General features: G+C 43.3%; 1 protein-coding gene across 1 annotated transcript in view; it reads right to left on the reverse strand.

The window, feature by feature from the left end:
- Positions 1-21,686, reverse strand: part of HIBCH (3-hydroxyisobutyryl-CoA hydrolase) — a 115,351-nt gene extending 93,665 nt beyond the window's left edge. Inside the window, exons 1-2 of the mRNA XM_070359586.1 lie at positions 21,459-21,686; positions 9,434-9,476 (exon numbers count right to left, since the gene is read on the reverse strand). Coding sequence (XP_070215687.1) covers positions 9,434-9,476; positions 21,459-21,493 — 78 coding nt within the window. The 5' untranslated portion in view covers positions 21,494-21,686. The remainder of the gene's footprint in view (positions 1-9,433; positions 9,477-21,458) is intronic.
- Between the last annotated feature and the right edge of the window lie 5,049 nt (positions 21,687-26,735).

The following is a 26,735-nucleotide window of genomic DNA, read 5'->3' on the forward strand; positions in this document are numbered from 1 at the left end:
ATACGCAGATATTTCTCACTTGATTAAAGAACTTTTACATTTTCATGGAAAAGCTCTCTTGGGACTCGTATTTTACAGGTTACATTTTGGAAAATGCTGTAGAGACTTCATAAACATTGAGAGAAACAAGCCTTTCCTTTGAGGAAGACAGAGTGTCTGACACTCAGCACGTCTCCCACAAATGTTTAATAAGCTGAATGAATAATCCATCATTATATGGACGCACTCCTACTATAACACAACAAATCTCAAATTTCAACCACATACCTTTCACTATATATAATATCCTCCGGCAGTGAACTAAGTTGCACTCAAAGACATACCCAGGGAGATAGCCTACCTTTGCAGAATATGATTTATTCTGACATTTAATCAATTTCCAGCCAATACTGAAGAATGTAATTTAAGTTAATGTAACAAAATATGACACCAAAGCACATACAACTGAAAGCATCAAAAAACACTGGCTAAAGGATTACTCAAGCTTCACTCAATCCTTCCTGCCTTCAAACTGCATCAGTAAATTCCTCCATATGGAAACAGTTTAGAGAATCTTTCAAACTGTCCTCAGCTGTGCTCTATGCTCTCACCTTTTGTGATATCATCTACTTCCCATCTTCAATTATTGCCTCTAAGCAGCTGACTCAAACCTACATCTGTATCTTTACTTTTCCAGAGCCCCAGCCCTTTATTCCAAATGCCTGCTACAATTACAGAGGTACCTACTCAGCACCCCAAACTCAACTTGTTAGAAACCACATTTACCAAGAAATATCTCTGTGACAAATCTGTCTCTCCTCCTCTGTTTCCTCTATCAGGTAATGGTAACACCATTTTTTCAGTTATACAAGAACACAATGCTAGTGTTATCTTTGATTCCTAAATGTTCTCTTCCTCTCTCTGCCAATAACTTGAAGCAGTTACCAAATACTAGAGAAACTATTTCTAAAATGATTCTGTCTATCCATTACGTTCTATTCTCATTACCCTAGCCATACAGCAGTATTATAACTTTCCTTTTTGGCAGACTTTCAGAATTTTTGCCAGATGGTTTATTTGTCACACTGCATTCAGAGAATTTTGCCAAAGCACAGTTCTATCTTGTTACTCCCATGCAGAAATGTTCCATGACTCAGGCCATTAATTTCAAAAACATCCAAATTACATGACCTGGCCTTCAAGTCTCTCCACATGTGATTCCAGGAAAATTCACCAGCCCACAGCACTCCTTACCAAGGATACATAGAAAGCCCTGAGTGTAATCTCCACTCTCCTATCTCACAGTTCTTTGCACAGGAATAAATATATTGTGTAACAGAAAGAAAACAGATTTTGGAGTCAGATGACCTCAAACATTAGTTTCGCCACTCACGACTAATACACCCTCAGACAAGCTCATCTCAGAACCTCAATTTCTGCGTTTGTAATAGAAATCACCTTACGATAGAGAACAGAATCATCTCTTAGTGTTACTCTGTGAACTCCCACCACTTCCCATCTCTACCCTCTTGAAACCCTAACCACGCTTGAAGGCTCAGATCAAATAAATGGTTTCTCTCCAGTAAGCTTTCACTGGACATAAAGCCAATATCAGTCTATCCCATTTTTGTTCACACCTCTAATTCATCTGGCCTTTTTATAATACATTATTAGTACATATTTCTACCTCTTTCATTATTCGTTTCTGAAGTCAGGAATTGTCTTTTTCATAATAACGTTCTTAACCGCTTAGTCAAGTTCTTTACATACACAAAGCAAACATTTAATGTATGTCTTTTCAAAAGGCATACATTATAAATTGGTTGATACTGATTCTAGATCATCTGGACATACAGAATACAAACATGATTGCTGTCATGAAAGTGATATATGCAGTATCAATTCATGCAGTCCAACCAGCATGCCTTCATACTGAAAAGAACTACTTTCTGAAGGAAAAAAGTTTTTTCCATGTCCAGGTCAAACTTATGTGGGAAAAAAAATGAGCTTCTGCATTTTAAATTAAATGCTGTATATGAGTTTTAAATATAACATTAGAACATTCATTAAGCCTATGAATATAAATAAGACCTCATTAATAGGTCCCACCAGGTTACATTAGCTTGACAAACCCGCAGAACTTTGACCTCCTTTCCAGGTTCAGTTCAGTTGCTCAGTCGTATCTGACTCTTTGTGACCCCATGGACTGCAGCACACCAGACTTCCCTGTCCATCAACAACTTCCGGGGCTTGCTCAAATTCATGTCCATCGAGCCAGTGTTGCCATCCAATCATCTCATCCTCTGTCATCCCCTTCTCTTCCTGCCTTCAATCTTTCCCAGCATCAAGGTCTTTTCAAATGAGTCAGTTCTTCACATCAGGTGGCCAAAGTATTGGAGCTGTGCATCAGTCCTTCCAATAAATATTCAGGACTGATTTCCTTTAGGATTGACTGGTTTGATTTCCTTGCAGTCCAAGGGACTCTCAAGAGTCTCCTCCAACACCACAGTTCAAAAGCATCAATTCTTCAGCACTCAGCTTTCTTTGTGGTCCAACTCTCATGTCCATACATGACGACTAGAAAAACCTTTGTCAGCAAAGTAATGTCTCTGCTTTGCTGTCTAGGTTGGTCATAGCTTTTTTCCCAAGGATCATGCATCTTTTAATTTCATGGCTGCAGTCACCATCTGCAGTGATTCTGGAGCCTAAGAAAATAAAATCTGTGACTGTTTCCATTGTTTCCCCATCTATTTGCCAGGAAGTGATGGGACCAGATGTCATGATCTTTGTTTTTTGAGTGTTGAGTTTTAAGCCAGCTTTTTCACTGTCCTCTTTCACTTTCATCAAGAGACTCTTTAGTTCTTCTTCACTTTCTGCCATAAGGGTGGTGTCATCTGCATATCTGAGGTTATTAATATTTCTCCTCACATTCTGATTCCAGCTTGTGCTTCTTCCAACCCAGCGTTTCTCATGATGTACTCTGCATATAAGTTAAATAAGCAGGGTAACAGTATACAGCCTTGACATACTCCTTTTCCTATTTGGAACCAGTCTGTTGTCCCATGTCCAATTCTAACTGTTGCTTCTTGACCTTTATACAGATTTCTCAGGAGGCAGGTAAGGTCCATCTAATATCTCTGAAGGGTCTAAAGGAATGTCACACTATTATCGCAAGTCAGTTCTATCCATTTCTCATAACTCTGCCTAAAGTTCTGCCATCAATGACATATTTCCATCATTCCGCTATGAAGTCAAAAGGGCTCTCACTCCTGGAGTCATTAGCTCTCTTAGAAGGGTCACAGAAGGACTTCTTGGGATACAGCTTCCCTATTTCTGTGTGCATATGTGCTCAGTCATATGTGCATATGTGAACTCTGCGACTCCATGGGCAACAGCCTACGAGACTCCTCTGTCCACAGAATTTTCCAGGCAAGAATGCTGGAGTGGTTGCCATTTCCTTCTCCAGGGGATCTTTCCGACCCAGAGATCAAACTCATGTCTCCTGCATTGGCAGGCAGATTCTTTACCACTGTGCCACCTGGGAAGCTCCTCTCCCCCCAGATCTGAGGACATGTAAAAACCAACACTGGTACCTAGAACCATTCAGCCCTCAGGCCTTGATGAGAGTCCAATTTACATTCCTTTGCTCAAAGTGGTTTATACCCCAGGTCACACAATCCTATGAAATTTGGATTGTCATGTCTTTCTATTCCACTTGTGGTGGTGGTTTAGTCACTAAGTCGTGTCTGACTCTTGTAACCTCCTGGACTGTAGCCCGCCAGACTCCTCTGTCCATGGAATTCCCCAGGCAAGAATATTCTTGGAATACCACTGGAAGTGGGTATTCCACTTGTGTGTGTATCTAAATATGAATCTAAATATGAAAAATAACATTGTTCTAAGTTCTTTTTCCAGGGAACTCCTCAGCCTCCGTGTAAATCAGCTGACTAAAATAAACAAGGGTAAGACATTTCAGTTTTCATATGCCCATCTCCACTTAGGCTGGACAGAGAAACATGCTGCAGTGGTTAAACTCAGTGCCCATTGTGCCACAGGCCACAGAGTGCAGTAGGCAGTTATGGAGCCAGACAGCCTGGATTCAAACCCCACCTCCTACTTCTGCAGCAGGGACACTGGGGCACACTACTTAGCCTCTGATGCTGACCCAGTAAACAGAGATAAGACCATAGTGTTTATCAAAACTTCTTGCGCCCAGATGCATTTCAAAATTCAGAAAATTTTCTAAACTTTGGAAAGGTAAAAGAACATATCACATACAGTCTTGGTCAGTACACTGTAACCAAATGCTTTACTACTTCTGCACCGAACCATGAATATGTACACTAGTTAGGATAAAGACAGTTCTAATGAGGTGGATGAAACTGGAGGCTATTATACAGAGGGAAGTAAGCCAGAAAGAAAAACACCAATACAGTATACTAACGCATGTATACGGGATTTTGAAAGATGGTAATGATAACCCTGTATGCGAGACAGCAAAAGAGACACAGATGTATAGAACAGTCTTTTGGACTCTGTGGGAGAGGGAGAGGGTGAGATGATTTGGGAGAATGGCATTGAAAATGTATATTATCATATGTGAAATGAATCGCCAGTCCAGGTGCAATGCATGAGACAGGGTGCTCGGGGCTGGTGCACTGGGATGACCCAGAGGGATGGTACGGGGAGGGAGGTGGGAGGGGGTTTCAGGATGGGGAACACGTGTACACCCATGGTGGATTCATGTCAATGTATGGCAAAACCAATACAATGTTGTAAAGTAATTAGCCTCCATTAAAATAAATTAATTTTTTTTTTTAAAAAAAGGATAAAGACAAAAAGAGTTTCAAAAGTATGTTCCAGTCATATTTTGCCATGGTGGGGAAACTAACAAGATGGCCCCAATCAGGCTTTCTCACCCGCTGCTCTTACCCCGTCTCGCCCCATGTTCTGTAAACAATGACCTTACGTGGTTGTGTAACGGCTGAGATCACTTATAGCCCTGTGCATGCACGTCACAAGGTACTCACTTGGTTGTGGGCTAGCGTGTGCGGTACACCCGTATGAGTTTCATGAAAGCCCTGCCTGCTGCTGCCCTGGGGCTACACTGGAGCAACGTCTTAATCGTGTTATGTGAGTCTGTTATGGTTACATTACGGTTATGTTGTGGCTGCTACGGCTGCTGCATCAGCCAGGAGAGAGGCTGTGTTATGGCTGCTGTGCCAGCCGGGGAAAATAAACATGTCTGCAGTTCCTACAGCTCCTTGAGTCTCCCTCCAGCCTCTTAGCTCATGCCTTGCCTACCCTGGGTTCAGCGAACAGTGAGGACAGTGTGAACAGCAAGACAACTGGTGTCAGGAACAGGATGAAGAGCAATACAACTGGTGTAGTTGGCAGAATACCCAGCAGGGAGAGGAGCCTGAGGCTCCACATAAGAAGAGGTGGCGGGATACCCAGAAGGGAGAAGAGCCTGAGGCTCCACCGGATGGGGGAGACAGTGGCCATCTCATAGCATGTGGTACTGTGTGGCTGCGATCCGCTTGGTGTGGGCTCCAGTGGAAGACCGCGAAGTGGTGGACAGTTCACTGGACAGCACTGAAGAGGCGTACCAGGCGGTGAGTTCCCGTCTGCTGCGCAAGGGGCAAGGACTGCCACTGGCACCATGCGGTAGACCTTCCTGGCTGCCTTGAAGGTGAACATGGAGAGTGCTCTCCATGATGCCACACCAGTGTGCAACGTGCAGAGATGCTTGGAAGAAGTGTATTGGCATTGGAGCAAGAACCCCGTGGCCCCGGGGAACCCAGCATCTCTGACAGCGAGGCGGTAAGTGACAGTGGTGATGAACGCTCTGAGACTGCAGGTCTCCACTTGGCAGTGAGGCCCATTGTGCAGCAGAAAGTGAAGCATAAGCGGTCTGTGACCTGGGGTGGGGGCATCCTCAAGCAGGCTCCAATGTGACTGAGTTAATGAGGCATCCACCGTATACTCAGGTCAAGCTAGCTGACTTGGGTACGCAGTTTCAGCAAACGCACAGGGAACCCTTGGCAGTATGGATGCTTTTGCAACTCTGGGATACCAGGGTAGACAGTGTCTTGTGTTCCGGGCACAAGGTAGAACAGCTGGCATCTATAACCACTCACTTCTCGTTGAGACAAAGGCCACAGAAGGCTAGGTGGCTCATGCAGGGTGCACCTAACCAAGCACACACCCTGATGGAATGGACTAACGCTGCCATCTGCACCATGTGGTCAAACACGGGAGAGCTCCCGGATACTCTAAGAGGCATACCTATGCCGAGTTTACCCAAGTGGTGAGAGAACCGGGCATGAAGCAGTAGATATCTAACCCTAATGCTGAGGCCTAGATGATGAGCATTTTACTGGTGGCATTCAAGATACTATTTTGAACAATGCCCCATCTACCACTTTGGATCCCTGACTGCTATTCTTGCACCCTATGTGGGATGTCCCATCTATGCAGTGATCTCGATGGTGGCTAGCTTGGGAGAAATAGAGGGATGGCCACAAGCACAGGGGATTAGAAGTGTGAGGACCCTGAAGGGGGCCCAAACTGATAACAGCCCCACCCAGGTGATGAGACTGCAAATGTGGGCTGATTTGCTGGCAGGAGTTTGCAGAAATAAAGTTGAGAGCCCAGAGCTCTGCTCCTAGAGAGCTATGGAGGCAACAGACTGAAGGAGCAGTTTACCAAGTTCAGGAAGCACCCACAGCAAGAGATGTAGGTGGTTCCGTTAGAAGATTACATGCACCCAAGATATTCCTTTAGATGACACCCTTTTTCACTTTGAATACGGCTCAGATCAAGGCACCCTCCTGAGCCCAAACAGGGACTGGAGGCCCCATGTAGAACTTGCAATTCACTGGTCACGAGCCAGTGTACAAAGAGTAATGGCCCTGGGTGACACTGGTGCTGAACGCAGCCTTGTTTATGGCAAGCCAGAGCAGTTTCCCATTCCTAGTGCATACACTGTGGCTATGGTGGCCAAATGATGTAGATTTAGAACAGTGTACCACAAAGGCCGTGTCCTGTGATACAGATCGTACCGCAAAGGCTGTGTCCTATGATGTAGATTTAGTAGAATAGTGTACTGTAAAGGCTGTGTCCTGTGATATAGATCGTACTGCAAAGGCTGTGTCCTGTGATACAGATCATACTGTAAAGGCTGCGTCCTGTGATGTAGACTTAGTAGAACAGGGCACTGCAAAGGCTGTGTCCTGTGATATAGATTGTACTGCAAAGGCTGTGTCCTATGATGTAGATTTAGTAGAACAGTGTACTGTAAAGGCTGTGTCCTGTGATGTGCTACTAACCTCTAATTCTCTTGCATATTTAGAACAGTGTGAAAACATTTGGAATCATGTGGGTGGTCCCTGAATACCACAAAAAAAATCCCCTCCTAGAAGGGGTTGGGCCTGGAGCCTATGGGGGTTGTGGGGGGGGGGGGGTTGTGGATCCTTAATAAAAAACACACCAGCAGGGGTGGAGTTGCTCCTGTGAAGGCTGTCCTGAAATCTCACAAGGACAGATGGGGACTGGACTTGGTCAAGGAAGAAAAAGGCACTCCACATGCAGTAGGTGGCTCTTCTAGCCCCATGAGGGCAAGGACTGCAACATGAGTTCCAGGTGATACCTGGCACTGGATTTTCTATGTTTTGGGGGATGTAACTGTTGTTGTAGCTACTGCTTTTGGGAGATCTAAATTCAAAGATCAGCATTACTTGCCAAGGGAATATTGTGGACAATGGACTGTGCATAGATTGTGAGGTGAGAGACCCTGAAGGGGTGAATGTGGTTTAGTCTCTAAGTCATGTCCAACTCTTGCGACCCCATGGACTATAGCCTGAAGGGGTGGAATGTGGAGAAATCAACAAGACGGCACGAGTCAGGCCCTCTCACCCCGTGTTCTGTAGACAATGACTGTGCACGGTATGTAACAGCTGAGATTGCTTATGGTACTGCGCATGCGCGTCACGAGGTACTCACTTGGTCGCAGGCTAGTGTGCGCAGTACACCTGTATGAGCTTCACCATGAAAGCCCCAGTAGCTGCTGCTGCTGCATCAGGGCTATACTGGAGTGACATCATGGTTATGTTATGTGAGGTTATGCTATGAATATGTCACAGCTGCGTTCTGGTTATGTTATGGCTGCCGCTATGGCTGCTGCATCAGCCAGAAGAGAGGCTGTGTTATGGCTGCCGTGCCAGCCGGGAGAGAATAAATGTGTCTGCAGTTCCTATGGCTTCCTGAGTCTCCTTCCAGTCTCTTAGCTTGTGCCTTGCATACCCTGGGTTCAGCGATCACTGCAAGACAGCCACCAAATGCATTTACCACAAACATCCACAAACGTTTGATTTTGAGGTTTCAGAACTACAGATGAAAGATCGGTAGTATCTATCCCACAAGACTACGAGAATCAACCGAACTATTAATAAGTATCAGTACTTTGAATAGCACCTGGCATGCCATAAGTGCTACATCAGAGGGACTTGTCATTTTTATGTGCAAGGTGCTTGTCAGATTGTATGAGAGGGTGTCTTAGCCCATTCAGGCTGCTATAACTAAAACACCATAGACTGCATAGCTTATACAGCATTTGATTCTCACAGTTCTGGAGGCTGGGAAGTCAAGATCGAGACGCCTGCAGATTCAGTGTCTGGTGAGGTCTCACTTCCCAGTTCATACATCGATGGCTGTCTTCTCACTACATCCTTCCTCAGAAGGCAGAAGAGGGAAGGGAGCTCTCTGGTGTTTCCTTTATAAAGGTACTGATTCACTCATGAGAGCTCTGCCTTCCTGACCTAATCACCTCTTAAGGGCCCCATCTCCAAATATCAACACACTGGCAATTAGATTTCAACATATGAATTTGGGGGGACAGATTCAGTCGATAGTGGAGATATACAAAAATGAATAAAAATCATTTCTTCCTTACAACTTGATAAACTAAGACCATCTAAGCTCTGGAAGGGTACTATTACAATAGTAGTAGTAACATGTATTAAATGACCATTATATGCCAAGCACTATATCAGATTTTTAAATGAATTATTTATTATTCATAAGCACTCTAAGGTGAATACTAATATCCCCCTTTTTAAAATATCAATAAAGGAGGCTGAGAGAGAGCAAGTAATCTGCCCAAGATTAAGTAGTAGATTCGTTATTTAAACCTAAGCATTCTGACTTGAAGATTCATCCTCTTACCTATAACCTTATGCCACCTCCTACAAGTTATGTGTGTCAAATTTGACACTATAAAATTGGAAATCACAGTGTACCACAGTCAACAAAATCTGCCAGTATTTCTCTACTTCCCTAACAACATTTTAAATTACCCATCAGAATTTATAATATGATGGGTAATTTATGATGGAAAAATAATTTATTATGGAAAAATAAATAAATATGCCAGAAAAACAAAATCCAAACTTACCAAATGCTGCAGTATGATATTAGTCCTTTTATATGAATTAAACCTGAAACAAATGTAGAATACAATGAACACAGTAATGTGGATAGTCATGTTTCAATGTATAAATACAACATTCCCTTTTGTTTGCTTTAGCTTCTTTGAACAGTTATTAGAATAAAAAATTTTAAAAAAAAGTTTAATTCATTCATTGTGGTATGAACACAAAACAATACAGCCACTTTCAAAGAAATTTTGGTAGTTTCTTAAAAAACTAAACATACTCTTATCATATGACCCAGCTATTGCACTCCTTGGTATTTACCCAAATGAGCTAAAAACTTATGTCCACCTACACGTAAATGTTGATGATAGCTTTATTCATATTAGCCAAAATGTGGATGTAACCAAGAGGTCCTTCAATAGCTGAATGGATAAACAAACTGTGGTGTATATATATACAATGAAATACTACTCAGCAATAAAAAGAAACAACACTATTCCATTAAAAAAAAAACAAAAAAACAGAGGAACCTTAAATGCACACTGCTAAGCAAAAGCAGTCAATCTGAAAAGGCTATATATTGTGATCCCAAGCATAGGACATTCTGAAAACTATGGAAGGATACAGACATATTGTGTGTCCTAACATAACAAAATAGGACACGTATTTTGTCTGAAGCTCCTCCTATATGATTCCAAAGTGCAGATAAGTTATCATTAAAATCAATAAATCTGAAGTGACAGATTCTAGCTTATTTAGGAGCATTTCTAAAATAAATTTCATACAGACTTTTAAAATCTGAATTATACTTACCCTAAAGCACCATTTCTAAAACTTATTTCAACTTAACTCAAAACCTTCCAGAAAGAAAAATTAAGTATCAAAAAAGTTAAGTGCTAATTTCTTTTTTTTTTTTAGATCCAGAATAACACTGAACTTTTTTTTTTTTTTTTAATATTTATTTGACTATGCCGGTTCTTAGTTGAGGCATGTGGAAGCTAGTTTCCTGATTAGGGATCAAATCCGGGAGTTTGATCCTAGGTTTGATTGGGAACACAGGAGTCTTAGCCACTAGACCACGGGGAAGTCCCCCAGAATAACTGTGATGAACTTATTGACAAAACAGAAATAGAGTTATAGATGCAAGAACATTATGGTTACAGCAGAGACAGGGGGACAAATTCAGAGACTGGGAGTGACATATACACTACTATATATAAAACAGGTAACTACTGAGAACCTACTATTTAGCACAGGGAACTCTACTCAATGATCTGTGGTGACCTGATGACACCACCCTTATGCCAGAAAGTGAAAAGGAACTAAAAAGCCTCTTGATGAAAGTGAAAGAGGAGAGTGAAAAAGTTGGCTTAAAGCTCAACATTCAGAAAACTAAGATCATGGCATCTGGTCCCATCACTTCATGGGAAATAGATGGGGAAACAGTGGAAACAGTGACAGACTTTATTTTTGGGGGCTCCAAAATCACTGCAGATGGTGACTGCAGCCATGAAATTAAAAGACACTTACTCCTTGGAAGGAAAGTTATGGCCAACCTAGATAGCATATTCAAAAGCAGAGACATTACTTTGCCAACAGAGGTCCGTCTAGTCAAGGCTATGGTTTTTCCTGTGATCATGTATGGATGTGAGAGTTGGACTGTGAAGAAGGCTGAGCGCTGAAGAATTGATGCTTTTGAGCTGTGGTGTTGGAGAAGACTCTTGAGAGTCCCTTGGACTGCAAGGAGATCCAACCAGTCCATTCTGAAGGAGATCAGCCCTGGGATTTCTTTGGAAGGAATGATGCTAAAGCTGAAACTCCAGTCCTTTGGCCACCTCATGCGAAGAGTTGACTCATTGGAAAAGACTCTGATGCTGGGAGGGATTGGGGGCAGGAGGAGAAGGGGACGACAGAGGATGAGATGGCTGCATGGCATCACTGACTGGATGGACGTGAGTCTGAGTGAACTCCGGGAGTTGGTGATGGACAGGGAGGCCTGGCATGCTGCGATTCATGGGGTCGCGAAGAGTCGGACACAACTGAGCGACTGAACTGAACTGAACATGGGAAGGAAATCTAAAAAAGAGTAGATATATGTGTATGTATAAATGATGTACTTTGCTGTGTAGCAGAAACTGACACAACATTGTAAAGCAGCTATATTCCAATAAAAAATTTTTTTAAAAAGAAACTACCCCAAATTTGTTCCACCATTCCAGTAGTGAAAATTCAAGTCCACAATAAAGGGGAAAAGGTGAATAAATCAATGAGCACAAAAAAAAATTTATTTCATTTGAGGAAAGTTAATATAAAACTATAAAACATCAGTTCAAACCACTATGTATCACCTTTACAGGTCAAAAAATCTCTGGACCAATTACTATAAAGCAAATAGAAAATAAACTTAAGTACAACTAAGTTTCCTGCCAGATTCTATATAATCTATTAGTTCTATATATTCCAATTTATACTCAACTATTATTTTTAAACTGGTATTAACTTTTATAACTCAAAAATGTATCTGCATGTTCAGAGTCTCCTAGTAATTCTGAATTTATGATCTTCATATTCCTTCCTATTGGCTCCCAGAGTGCCATCTGGTGGAAGGGAAGAGGCATGCACATCCCAGCGACTGCTAATTTACTAATTCTCTTTATAAAGCTTACTTTCTTCACATGATGGTCAACTCTACTGCCAGCAGCAGTTGTTCCAAAAGTGGCCCCTGGCCCTACATCATCAGTTTACCTGGGAACATGGTAGAAATGCAAATATCTGACCGCATCCACACCTACTGAATCAGACACTGTGCGGTAAGGCTCAGAAATCTATGTTTAACAAACCCTCCAGGTAATCCTGATACATGCTAAGGTTAAAAACAACTAAGAAGAATGAGAACCTTATCATTTATGAAATTTTTGATTATCGACACACACACACACACACACACACACGGGCTTACAAAATTAACTTTCAGTGAACCTGTTTAAGATGACAATATAATAAAAACAGTGCTTAATGAAGATTATTACAGCAGAAATAGGCAAAGTAGAATATGAATAGAATAGAAGATCAAGTCCAAGGCCAAGTAATTCAGACATGAACTGATGAAAAGCAATTGTGGAAACAAAAGCATGATTTACAGAGTTATTATCAAGTAAAAACTCAATGGAAAAGAAAAAGAATTATGCCAAAAATGATCCCAAGATTTCAAGCCAAGAGAATCAGGAGAAATAGGTACTGAAAAGGTTGGAAAGGAAACTAGCTAGTTTGTAGAATGAAATATGAATTCCATTTTTAATTTCTTGAATTTGTAATGGTATAAGTAAAAATATTCAACAGTGAGTGGAGAAGAGACTGGAGTTTGAAAGAAAAGTTAGCTAAAGACTTGTCAACAAGTCACATGCATAGACAATCACTGAGGCATACATACCTCTCAGTTCTCTATGGGGAATAAATTAGAAAGTTGCAGCTAAGAACTGTGGCCTGAAGGCTTCCTGTGCTGACAAACATGTTGTACAGTTAGCAGGATTTTAAAATTATGAAGATTTAAAAAATCAAGAGATTTCACTTAAAAATGGAGTTTTCCAGTCTTTCCAGAAATATTGATAGTTATGGAAACACTGGGACTAGGTTTCACAATGGCAACAATGCCCAAGGCAGAAAAGCTGCCTCCTTGAGACAGAGGGCTCTTTATTGCTCACTTGTTCAGTCGCTAAGTCACGTCTGACTTTTTGCAGCCCCATGGACTGTAGCCCACCAGGCTCCTCTGTCCGAGAGATTTCCCAGGCAAGAATACTGGAGTGGACTGCCATTTCTTTCTCCAGGGATCTTCCCAACCCAGGATCGAATCCAAGTCTCCTGCACTGGCAGGCAGATTCCTTACTACTGAGCCACCACGGAAGCCCCCTCGATTGCTCACCGGTTCCCTGCTCATCCCCACCAGCTAGCACCACTCAATGCTCCCATCTGAGCATCTGCATATGAGTTTGGGACTCTTCGAACAGAAAGGAGCTGCAGTCCATGGGGTCCTTCCTTCATTGGAAGGATGATGTTGAAGCTCCAATACTTTGGCCACCTGATTCAAAGAGCTGACTCACTGGAAAAGACCCTGATGCTGGGAAAGACTGACGGCACGAGGAGAAGGGGACGACAGAGGATGAGACAGTTGGATGGCATCACCAACTCAATAGACTTGAGTTTGAGCAAACTCCAGGAGTCCGACATAACTGAGTGACTAACTCTCACTTTCAGCATAGGAAAACAAAATTGAATCAAGTATTGAGTCTTCAGAAACAACTACGTAAGAGTAAAGAGAGGCAGACCAAGAACCAAACCAAAAGAATACAGTTCAGCAAACCACAGAGAAGATGAAGGGAATGAGTGTTACTAACAACTTAAAAGAGATCAATCCCTTTGAAGAGGCTCCCTGATCTCTCACTTCCTTCTAAACCTGGTTCTCTTTTCCTTTAACACACTTACCAGAGCTGATAAATATTACTTCCATTTAAATATCTGTTTCTCATCTGATCCCCCTGGATTTCAAGGACCTGAAGTAAGAAACAATAAGAACAAGTAGTCTAGTTTGGCCACAGGATAAGAGAAGCGCCTAGAATACTATCTCCCAGGAGCTGTTAACAGAAGAGTAAGTACCATTGAATTCATGAGGTAAACTGGGGTCAAATCGTTGAAACCAAGGCTGGGAAGTTTTTATTTAATTCCATAGCTAAGTTCAGTTCAGTTCAGTTGCTCAGTCATGTCCGACTCTTTGCAACCCCATGGACTGTAGCACACCAGGCCTCCATGTCCATCACCAACTCCCAGAGTTTACTCAAACTCATGTCCATTGAGACGGTGATGCCATCCAACCATCTCATCTTCTGTCATCCCCTTCTCCTCCCGCCTTCAATCTTGCCCAGCATCAGGGTCTTTTCCAATGAGTCAGTTCTTCCCATCAGGTGGTCAAAGTGTTGAAGTTTCAGCTTCAGCATCAGTCTTTCCAGTGAATATTCAGCACTGATTTCCTTTAGATTGGCCTGGTTCAGTCCAAGGGACTCTGAAGAGTCTTCTTCAACACCACAGTTCAAAAGCATCAATTCTTCGGCACTCAGGTTTTTTTTATAGCCCAACTCTCACATTCATACATGACTACTGGAAAAACCATTCTGCTGAAGAGACAGACCTTTGTTGGCAAAATAATGTCTCTGCTTTTTAATATACTGTCTAGGTCGATAGGGCTTCCCTGGTGGCTCAGAGGTTAAAGTGTCTGCCTCCAATGCGGTAGACCCGGGTTCGATCCCTGGGTAGGGAAGATCCCCTGGAGAACGAAACAGTAACCCACTCCAGTATTCTTGCCTGGAGAATCTCATGGATGGAGAAGCCTGGTAGGCTACATAGTCCACGGGGTCGCAAAGAGTCGGACATGACTGAGCGACTTCACCTAGGTCAGTCATATCTTTTCTTCCAAGGAGCAAGCGTCTTTTAATTTCATGCCTACAGTCACCATCTGCAGTGATTTTGGAGCCCCCCAAAAATAAAGTCCGTCACTGTTTCCACTGTTTCCCCATCTATTTGCCATGAAGTGATGGGACCAGAAACCATGATCTTATGGTTTCTGACTGCTGAGTTTTAAGCCAACTTTTTCACCCTTCTCTTTCACTTTCATCAAAAGGCTTTGTTCTTCACCTTCTGCCATAAGGGTGGTGTCATCTGCATATCTGAGGTTATTGATAATTCTCCCGGCAATCTTGATTCCAGCTTGTGCTTCATCCAGCCTGGCATTTTGCATGATATACTCTGCATATAAGTTAAATCAGAGCAGATCAGATCAGTCACTCAGTCATGTCCAACTCTTTGCGACCCCATGAATTGCAGCACGCCAGGCCTCCCTGTCCATCACCAACTCCCGGAGTTCATTCAGACTCACGTCCATCAAGTCAGTGATGCCATCCAGCCATCTCATCCTCTGTCGTCCCCTTCTCCTCTTGCCCCCAATCCCTCCCAGCATCAGTCTTTTCCAATGAGTCAACTCTTCGCAGGAAGTGGCCAAAGTACTGGAGTTTCAGCTTTAGCATCATTCCTTCCAAAGAAATCCCAGGGCTGATCTCCTTCAGAATGGACTGGTTGGATCTCCTTGCAGTCCAAGGGACTCTCAAGAGTCTTCTCCAACACCACAGGTCAAATGCATCAATTCTTCGGCGCTCAGCTTTCTTCACAGTCCAACTCTCACATCCATACATGACCACTGGAAAAACCATAGCCTTGACTAGACGGACCTCTGTTGGCAAAGTAATGTCTCTGCTTTTCAATATGCTATCTAGGTTGGTCATAACTTTCCTTCCAAGGAGTAAGCATCTTTTAATTTCATGGCTGCAGTCACCATCTGTAGTGATTTTGGAGCCCAGAAAAATAAAGTCTGACACTGTTTCCACTGTTTCCCCATCTATTTCCCATGCAGTGATGGGACCGGATACCATGATCTTAGTTTTCTGAATGTTGAGCTTTAAGCCAACTTTTTCACTCTCCTCTTTCACTTTCATCAAGAGGCTTTTTAGTTCCTCTGCACTTTCTGCCATAAGGGTGGTGTCATCTGCATATCTGAGGTTATTGTTAAGTTAAATAAGTAGGGTGAAAATATACAGCCTTGACATACTGCTTTTCCTATTTGGAACCAGTCTGTTGTTCCATGTCCAGTTCTAACTGTTGCTTCCTGACCTGCATACAGATTTCTCAGGAGGCAGGTCAGAAGGTCTGCTATTTCCATCTCTTGAAGAATTTTCCAGTTTGTTGTGATCCACACAGTTAAAGGCTTTGGCAGAGTCAATAAAGCAGAAGTAGATGTTTTTCTGGAACTCTCTTGCTTTTTCAAAATCCAATGGATGTTAGCAATTTGATGTCTGGTTCCTCTGCTTTTTCTAAATCCTGCTTGAACATCTGGAAGTTCACGGTTCACATCCTGTTGAAGCCTGGCTTGGAGAATTTTGAGCATTACTTTATTAGTGTGTGAGATGGGTGCACTTGTGCAGTAGTTTGAGCATTCTTTGGCATTGCTTTTCTTTGGGATTGGAATGAAAACTGACCCTTTCCAGTCCTGTGGCCACTGTTGAGTTTTCCAAATTTGCTGGCATATTGAGTGCAGCACTTTCACAGCATCATCTTTTAGGATTTGAAATAGATCAACTGGAATTCCATCACCTCCACTAGCTTTGTTCATAGTGATGCTTCCTAAGGCCCACTTGACTTCACATTCCGGGATGTCTGGCTCTAGGTGAGTGAGCACACCATCATGATTATCTGGGTCATGAAGATCTCTTTTGTTTAGTTCTTCTGTGTATTCTTGCCACCTCTTCTTAATATCTTCTGCTTCTGTTAGGTCCATACCATTTCTGTCCTTTATTGAGCCCATCTTTGCATAAAATGTTCACTGGGTATCTCTAATTTTCATGAAGAGATCATTAGTCTTTCCCATTCTATTGTTTTCCTCTACTTCTTTGCACTGATCTCTGAGGAAGGCTTTCTTTTCTCTCCTTGCTATTCTTTGGAACTGTGCATTCAAATAAGTATATCTTTCCTTTTCTCTTTTGCTTTTCACTTCTCTTCTTTTCATGGCTATTTGAAAGCCTTCCTCATACAGCCATTCTGCTTTTTTGCTTTTCTTTTTCTTGAGGATGTTCTTGATCCCTGTCTCCTGTACAATGTCACGAACCTCATTCCATAGTTCATCAGGCACTGTCTACCAGATCTAATCCCCCGAATCTATTTCTCACTTCCACTGTATAATCGTAAGGGATTTGATTTAGGTCATACTTAAATGGTCTAGTGGTTTTCCCTACTTTCTTCAATTTAAGTCTGAATTTGGCAATAAGGAGTTCATGATCTGAGCGACACTCAGCTCCTGGTCTTGTTTTTGCTGACTGTATAGAGCTTCTCCATCTTTGCCTGCAAAGAATATAATCAATCTGATTTCAGTATTGACCATCTGGAGATGTCCATGTGTAGAGTCTTCTCTTGTGTTGTTGGAAGAGGGTGTTTGCTATGACCAGTGAGTTCTCTTGGCAAAACTCTATTACCCTTTGCCCTGCTTCATTCTGTACTCCAAGGCCAAATTTGCCTGTTACTCCAGGTGTTTCTTGACTTCCTACTTTTGCATTCCAGTCCCCTATAATGCAAACAACATCTTTTTTGGGTGTTAGTTCTAAAAGGTCTTGAAGGTCTTCATAGAACCATTCAACTTCAGCTTCTTCAGCATTACTCGTTGGGACATAGACTTGGATTACCATGATATTGAATGGTTTGCCTTGGAAACAAACAGAGATCATTCTGTCGTTTTTGAGACTGCATCCAAGCACTGCATTTCAGACTCTTGTTGACTATGATGGCTACTCCATTTCTTCTAAAGGATTCTTGCCCACAGTAGTAGATATAATGGTCATCTGAGTTAAATTCACCCATTCCAGTCCATTTTAGTTCACTGATTCCTAAAATGTCAACATTCATTCTTGCCATTAACCCCACCATAGAGCTGCCAGAACTTACACAGGACTGGGAAAAAGATTCTTGGAGGGCACAAACAGAAACTTTTGTGCACCAGGACCCAGAAGAAAGGAGCAATGACCCCACATGAGACTGACCCAGACTTGCTGAGGAGTGTCCAGGAGTCTCCAGTGGAGGCATGGGTCGGTGGCGGCCTGCTGCAGGGGTGGGGGCAGTGAATGTAGCAGTACATGCACGGGATCTTTTGAAGGAGGTTGCCATAGCTAAGAGGATACCTCTAAAAGCTTCTGAGCAGAGAAATGGATGGCACTGAAGTAAACTTTCACAAGATTAACATGGCAGTCATGTGCAGAAACTATTCAAATTGCAAAGAGATAAGAGATAAATCAGCAGTCATGTACAGATGTGAGAGTTGTATCATAAAGAAGGCTGAGTGCCAAAGAATTGATGCTTTTGATCTGTAGTGCTGGATAAGACTCTTGAGAGTCCCCTGGACAGCAAGGATGTTGGGAGGTGCAATGCAAAATAGCCTTGAAGGAGAAGGTCCTCGGGGAAATGGTGAAGGGCCAGAAGTACCCAGGCATTGTGTATTGATAGCTGAAAAACATTTCCTGCCTTTGGCTATGCTCGGCGCCAAAATTTAGCAATTAAACATTAAAGACATTGCTTGAGAAAATGGGTCATGGATAAACACATGGGTCATTAAGAACACGCTGTTCCTTGAAGTATCTTTTACTGATTATATCTTAGCCTTGTACGTGCTCTGCTGGCCGTATGCTCTAAGCTCTTTGTTCCTTGCTCCTATAAAAAGGCTTGACTGCAGAAATAAAATTGTCAGTCCTTGCAGAGACTGTCCAAGTGTTATTCTTTTAGGTTCACTGTTTCCAAGTCCCGGGAAGAAAATTCCCACAAAGGAGATCAAACCAGTCCATCCTAAAGGAAATCAGTCCTGAATATTCATTGGAAGGACTCATACTGAAGCTGAAACTCCAATACTTTGGCCACCTGATTCAAAGAGCTGACTCACTGCAAAAGATCCTGATGCTGGGAAAGACTGAAGGCAGGAGGAGAAGGGGACAACAGAGGATTAGATGGTTGGATGGCATCACCAACTCAATGGACATGAGTTTGAGTAAACTCAGGGAGATGGTGAAGGGCAGTGAAGTCTGAAGAGCTGCAGTCCATGGGGTCACAAAAAGCTGGACACAGCTTGGCGACTGAACAAGAGATAAATCAAGTTTCCACAAAGTGAACATAAGAAGTGTGTTCAAATTCAAATGAGCAGGAAGAGATAAGGATTGAGCGCGTGGGAGAACTTAGATAACTTTAGGAATCTAAAAGGATGGACAGTACTAAGAAGTTGAAAGTGCAGAGGTGGAACAAGGGTTGCAGTTACGTCCAAATGTACATTTGAGGTGCAAAGAAGACATTCAGGTGTTTGTGAATAGTACTGGAGCTCAGGATAAATTAGGGTTAGTCATACAAACCTGAGAGTTATCTTCAGAGAGAGGTACTTTATTGGGGAATAATGACGACAAATTCCAAGGGCTGTATTGGCACCAGGGCAAGATAAGTAGTGGACAGTGGTAGTAGGAAAGCAAGACATTGGCCGAACAGCCAAGGGTAGCCGGACTTCAAGGACTGGACAACAATGTCAACCACAGCACAGAGACCCTACTTCCTCTCAGAAAACTGTGGCACCCTATTACTTAGTACATTTGTAGACTACATTGTTATAGACTGGATGATACTGGCCTCCGTGCTCTGCTTTGCTAGGGTAATACCCACACCAGGCCTACTCCTGGAAAATGCATCTCTGATCAAAACCCCCAAATGGGTCCAGGATTTGCCTAATTAGTGCACCTTGCAATACTGGAAGGAACAAAGCCAGCCTGAACTCTGGGAATAACAAAGTCTTTCCCAAGTCATTTAATTTTGTTAACAAATATGCCTTCCCAGTTTGTTTCTCAAACAATCTGGTATTTGTTCACAGCTTCAAAAAAGCAGCAGCAGTGATTGTTCTTTATACCTGCCAAGTCTCTCTGTGAGCTAGTTAGAGCCACAGGGACAACTAATTTCAAGGTATAAAAATAAACAAGTAAATAAATTTTTAAAAAAATAACCACACAGAGAGAACAAAAGCAACTCTTCTATTTTTTTTTTTTTTTCCAAATACTGAACACCAGGTCCTCGGTGTCCATTCATGCTGTCCCTTCAGTTGTGTCCGACTTTTTGCTACCCTGTGGACTATAAGCCCATCAGGCTCCTCTGCCCATGAGATTCTCCAGGCAAGAATACTGGAGTGGGTTGCCATGCCCTCCTCCAGAGGATCTTCCAGACCCAGGGATCAAACTCACTTCTCTTATGTCTCCTGCACTGGCAGGCGGATTCTTTACCACTAGCGCACATGGGAAGCCCCCAGGCCCATGGATACAAAGTTAAGACAAGACACATTGCTCTAAAGCTGTGCATGCTAAGTCGCTTTAGTCGTGTCCGACTCTTTGCGCCCCTATGGACTATAACCCGCCAGTCTTCTCTGTCCATGGGATTCTCCAGGCAAGAACACTGTAGTGGGTTGCCATTTCCTCCTCCAGGAGTTCTTCCCCACCCAGGGATCGAACCCATGGTCTCTTCTGTCTCCTGCACAGGCAAGTGGGTTTCTGACCACTAGCGCCACCTGGGAAGCCCCCTCTAAAGCCCTGAAAGTGAAGTGAAGCCGCTCAGTCGTATTCGACTCTTGGCGACTCCATGGACTACAGCCCACCAGGCCCCTCATCCATGGAATTTTCAAGGCAAGGATACTGGAGTGGGTTGCCATTTCAACTATCCTTAAATGAAAAAAACCACTCCCATCTCTTATCCCCAAGGCAAAAGCCAAGGTTAAAAACCCCAGGAATTTCAGCTGTCAGGCCAATTAGCGGTTCTCCTTCAAGTGGTCCCATCTGCTACCTGGTAATGCACGGGGGGCAGGCAAACGGTCTCAGGACTGCTGCAGCCTGCCTGCCTGCCTACAGTGATAGCTATCAGATTTTCTCAGCTGAGCTCCAGTGGCATTAAGCAGCACTTTCAAAAGTTAAACATCTTTCCACACACACTTCCCCAAGGCAAGCTGTGTGTGCGCAACACACGGCTCAAAGTTTCAGACACCTATACCAACGCTGGAATCATGCGACACCTAGCACACCAATCACACCACGAGCACAGAGACACCTAGCAAAGCACGAATGTTTGTTAGCAGCACCAAAAATGCCACAAAATTCCTCCAAGTGGAAACTCTGCGTGTCCCCCAAACTTACTCAACTAAAGAAGGAAAGGAACCGGGGTCAAGGCTGCCTAAGAGCCAGAGAGGCAGAAAACGAAGGCGATGCTGAGAAGACGGTGCTAGAAGGAGTAAGGCGAGGAGGTGGGTGGAGGGATGACCCGCGCGAGTCGGGTCTGAGAGCTGAGTCTCCAAAGGCGATGAGAAACTTCAAGGCCAGACAGTCCCCACTCCCGACCTTTTTCATCCGGGCAAGCGCAACTGACGAGGCTGTCCTTAGCCGCTCGCTTACTCACCTCGACATGAGTCTGCACAACCCCTGCAACCCCATTGCCAAAACACGCGAGCTAAATCAGCGCTGACTGAGCAGCCCCCTCGGCGTGGCTCTTCACGTCAGGCCCGCCTACTGCCGCCGGAAGCCTCCGGAAACAGACGGCAAGTCCTCCAGAGAGCTAGAGAGGCCTAGAGCAGGCCTTTTCCGCTGCGCCTCGCTAAGGGGCAGGGCGGGAACAACTGCTGAGGAAGTGGACTGAGAGAGAAAGGAGGTGGGCTGGGCCCGGCGGAGCGAGGCCGGGGGGCGGAGCGGGGCCGGGGGGCGGAGCGGGGCCGGGGGGCGGAGCGGGGCCGGGGGGCGGAGCGGGGCCGGGGGGCGGAGCGGGGCCGGGGGGCGGAGCGGGGCCGGGGGGCGGAGCGGGGCCGGGGCGGGCAGGGCCGGGGCCGGGGGGCCGGGCGGGGCCGGGGCCGGGCAGGCAGGGCCGGGGGGCGGAGCGGGGCCGGGGGGCGGAGCGGGGCCGGGGGGCGGAGCGGGGCCGGGGGGCGGAGCGGGGCCGGGTGAAGGCGGAGGTCGAGGTGGGGGTGAAGACGCGGTCAGAGAGCAGAGGCGGGCTGATAGGGAGCGTGGGAGGAGATTGCTCGCTAGGGGCTCTGTTGGGAAAAGCCCAAGCGGTCTAGGTAGCTTACTTTGACTATCGAAGACTGATAGAAGAGACTTTTCTGGAGCTTTAAGGCCTTTTTTAAAATTAAAAATGTAAGCTTAGGACTTCGTTAGCTGTCCAGTGGTTAACACTGTGCAGCCAGCCACTTCAGAGGACATAAATTTTATCCCTGATTTGAGAACTAAGATCCCGCATGCCTGGCGGTGGGGTGAAAAAAATTTTGTTTTTAATTTTAAAAAATATAAACTTACTCTCTATTCTGAGAATCAAATGGATGAAATATATGTGATAAGAAGACATTTATGTAATCTTTTGCTAGCCTAACAGCAGAATATTAGTATTGAGATATTAATATTTCCTGTTTTTTGGAAAAGTTATAAATTCCCCAGTCTTAATGACAGACAAGAATTATCTCCTTAAGAGATGATAGATATGTCTTCAACTGAACTAAGTTACTGTTATCAGTGAAGGCATAATTGCACTTAGAAAGTAGCCTACTCTTCAATGAAACCAAAATTTAACTCATCCACTGGTATCCACTATTACATAGATACAGAAGATTGGTCCTCTGCCACCTGATACACCCAGATGTCCCTCAGCAAACATTTCATCACCACTGAAGCACTGATAGATTTATCAAGAAGGTGGAACTCAAGGAAGAATTTCAGAGAGAGGGAATTTGAAGGAGTTAGTCTCAGCAATTTGACATCTGTGGATATACCGTCAAGGCTTTGGTCCAAAATTACCTTTCTACTTACCTCAAATATAATTACCAAATAACCATTGAACAGAGGACAAACAGGGCGACAGAAAGAACTCCTGACTTCCAATTCAGTTTTTAATCAGTTGTGGGAAATTGCTATTTGACATCACCCTCTGACATCACCTTCTTTGGGACTGAAGAAAGGCAACGCCAAAGAATGCTCAAACTATGGCACAAATGCACTCATCTCACATGCTAGCAAAATAATGCTCAAAATTCCCCAAGCCAGGCTTCAACAGTACTTGAACCGCAAACTTCCACATGTTCAAGCTGGATTTAGAAAGGGCAGAGGAACCAGAGATCAAATTGCCAACATCCACTGGATCATCAAAAAAGCAAGAGAGTTCCAGAAAAATACCTACTCGTGTTTTATTGACTATGCTAAATTCTTTGACTATGTGGATCACAACAAACTGTGGAACATTCTTCAAGAGATGGGAATACCAGACCACCTGACCTGCCTCCTGAGAAATCTGTATGCAGGTCGAGAAGAAACAGTTAGAACTGGACATGGAACACCAGACTGGTTCCAGATTGGGAAAGGAGTATGTCAAGGCTGTATATTGTCACCCTGCTTATTTAACTTATATGCAGAGTATATCATGAGAAATGCCGGGCTGGGTGAAGCATAAGCTGGAATCAAGACTGCCGGGAGAAAGCGAAGAAGAACTAAAGAGCCTCTTGATGAAGGTGAAAGAGAAGAGTGAAAATTTTGGCTTAAAGCTCAACATTCAGAAAACTAAGATCATGGCATCTGGTCCCATCACTTCATGGGAAGTAGATGGGGAAACAGTGGAAACAGTGTCAGACTTTATTTTTGGGGGCTCCAAAATCACTGCAGATGGTGGCTGCAGAAATTGAAAGACGCTTGCTCCTTGGAAGAAGAGCTATGACCAACCTAGACAGCATATTAAAAAGCAGAGACATTACTTTGTCAACAAAAGTCCATCTAGTCAAAGCTATGGTTTTTCCAGGAGTCATGTATGGATGTGACAGTTGGACTATAAAGCTGAGCACTGAAGAATTGATGCTTTTGAACTGTGGTGTTGGAGGAGACTCTTGAGAGTCCCTTGGACTACAAGGAGATCCAGCCAGTCAGTCCTAAAGGAAATCAGTCCTGAATATTCATTGGAAGGACTGATGCTGAAGCTGAAACTCCAATACTTTGACCACCTGATGTGAAGAACTGATTCACTTGAAAAGACCCTGATGCTGGGAAAGATTGAAGGCAGAAGGAAAGGGGAACGACAGAGGATGAGGTGGTTGGATGGCATAATAAACTCAATGGACATGAGTTCAAGTAAACTCCGGGAGTTGATGATGGACAGGGAAGACTTTCGTGCTGCAGTCCATGGGGTTGCAAAGTCGGACACTACTGAGTGACTGAACTGAACTCTGACATCACTGTCAGTTAGTGTGCACAAAAAATGAACAATCATCAGCATGGTTTACTTTGAAAAGCATGGGCTTTCCCATGATAAGTCCAAAATTCAAATCTTCCCTATGCCCCAGCCTCATGTGTGTGTAATCTGTGGCTCACAGGGCCCCATGCTTAGAAGGACTGTGGCTTTGCTTTATTGCTATTCTTTTAATAATTTTTGAACAAAGGAATCTGCATTTTCATTTTGCACTAAGCTCCACAAATTATGTATTCAGTCCTGACCTGCCTCTAACACACTAAGAATTTAGTGACCTTGGGCAAATTATGTAACCTAAAATCTTTTTCAGTGTTTTTATTATTTTAGATTAAGAATTCTAGTTGCTGACAATCCACAGAATGGGAAACAAATTTGCAAATGATATATATGGTAAGGAGGTGGTATCTACAATGTGTAAAGAACTGTAACAACTCAACAGTAAAAAATGACAAATAGCCCAATTTTTTAGATGGACAGCAGATTGAAAAAACAGTTCTCTAAAGAAGTTGTTGTTGTTGTTTAGTCACTAAGTCATGTTCAATTCTTTGCTACCCAGTGGATTGTAGCCCACCAGGCTCCTCTGTTCACGGGATTTCCCAGGCAAGAATACTGGAGTGGATTGCCATTTCCTTCTCCAGGGGATCTTCCCGACCCAAGGATGGAACCCAGGTTTCTTGCACTGCAGATAGATTCTTTACTGTTTAAGCCACCATGGAAGATCAAAGAGGATGTACAAATGATCAATAATCATATGACAAGGTGCTCAATATGATTGGCAATCAGGGAAATTCAAATCAAAACCATGATGAGATGTGACTTCACACCTATTAGGATGGCTATAATCAAAAAGACAGATAATAACAGGTGTTGGTGGAGAAATTGGAATCCTGAATACTGGTGGGAATGTAAAATGCCATGGCCATTTCAGAAAAGAAGTCTGACAGTCCCTTAAATGGTTAAACACAGAGTTACCACAAGACCTAGCAATTCCACTTCTGGATATACACCCAAGAGAAATGAAAACATAGTCCACACAAATCTTTATGAAAGCATTATTTATAATCATGAAAAAGTTGGCCTAACTGGTGGATTTTTAAGTGATATAAGCACACAATAAAATATTATTTGACAATAAAAAGAAATGAACTGTTGATACATGCTACCGCATAAATGAACCTTGAAAACACTGCAACGTGAAGAAGCCAGTCACAATAGATGACATTTTTTATGATTCCAGTGATATGAGTGTCTAGAACAAGCAAATATATAGAGACTGAAAGTAGACTAGTGGCTGCCTAGGGCTTGGGAGGAGTGGTGGGACAACTGGAGGGTGACAGCTAAGTCATATGAGTTTCTTTTTGGTGTAATAAAAATATTCCAAAATATGTTCTGATTTTTTGTTGTTGTTGTTTGGTTGCTAAGTCATGTCTGACTCTTCTGTGAACCCATGGACTGTAACCTGCCAGCCTCCTCTGTTCATGGGATTTCCCAGGCAAGAGTACTGGAGTGGGTTGCCATTTCCTTCTCCAGGGGCTCTTTCCAACCCAGGGATCAAACCCGAGTCTCCTGCATCTCCTGCATTGGCAGGTGGATTTTTTACCACTGAGTTACCATGGAAGGCCATTGTGATGGTTGCACTAAACTAAAAACTATTGAATTACATAATTTAAATTGATAAATCTGTATTATACATGAATTATGTCTCAAACCTAAAAAAAAAAAAACAGAATTGTGTTTGCTCCACATCCTTATCAATATTTTGTGCTGTCAGTCTTTTTAATTTTAGTCTACTGGTGTGTGTATAGTATTGTCTCATTGTGGTTTTCAGTTACATTTCCCTTGTAGCTAATGATATTGAGCACTTCTTCATATACTTTTTATCTTTTTCTGTAAAGTAGCAGTTTTAACTCTCTTGCTCATTTTTAAATTAGATTATCTTTTTATTAGTGTTTGATGCAATAATTATCAGTTGCTGATACAAATTACCCCAGAGTTTAGCAACTTAAAACAACAAATATTTATTATGTCTCTGATTCTGAGGCTCAGGAATCAGAGAGAGGCTTAGGTGGATGGTTCTGGCTCAGAATCTTCGCTGAGATTGCAGTCAATTCATTAGCTGGGACAATGGTCATTTGAGTGCTCTCCTGGGGCAGAAGAGCCCATTTCCAAACTCACTCACATGCCTGTTGGCAGCCTTCAATTCTAGCCTCAAGGTCCTCTCTTTAGGGTTTCTTGAAAAGTAGCAGCTAGCTTCTTCCAGACCAAGTGATCCAAAAGAGAGCCACCAAGACAGAAGCCACCATATCTCTTATAACCTAATCTTGGGAATGAGGTACCATCACTATGCCCTATTCTATGGGTCACACAGACCACGCCTGGTACAGTGTGGGAGGGGACTCCAACAGGGCGTGATTACTGGGAGGTCATCGAGGGCTGTTTGGAGGCTGGCTACCACTC

The sequence above is a fragment of the Bos mutus genome, chromosome 2 (assembly GCF_027580195.1).
Source record: "Bos mutus isolate GX-2022 chromosome 2, NWIPB_WYAK_1.1, whole genome shotgun sequence".
NCBI lineage: Eukaryota > Metazoa > Chordata > Mammalia > Artiodactyla > Bovidae > Bos > Bos mutus.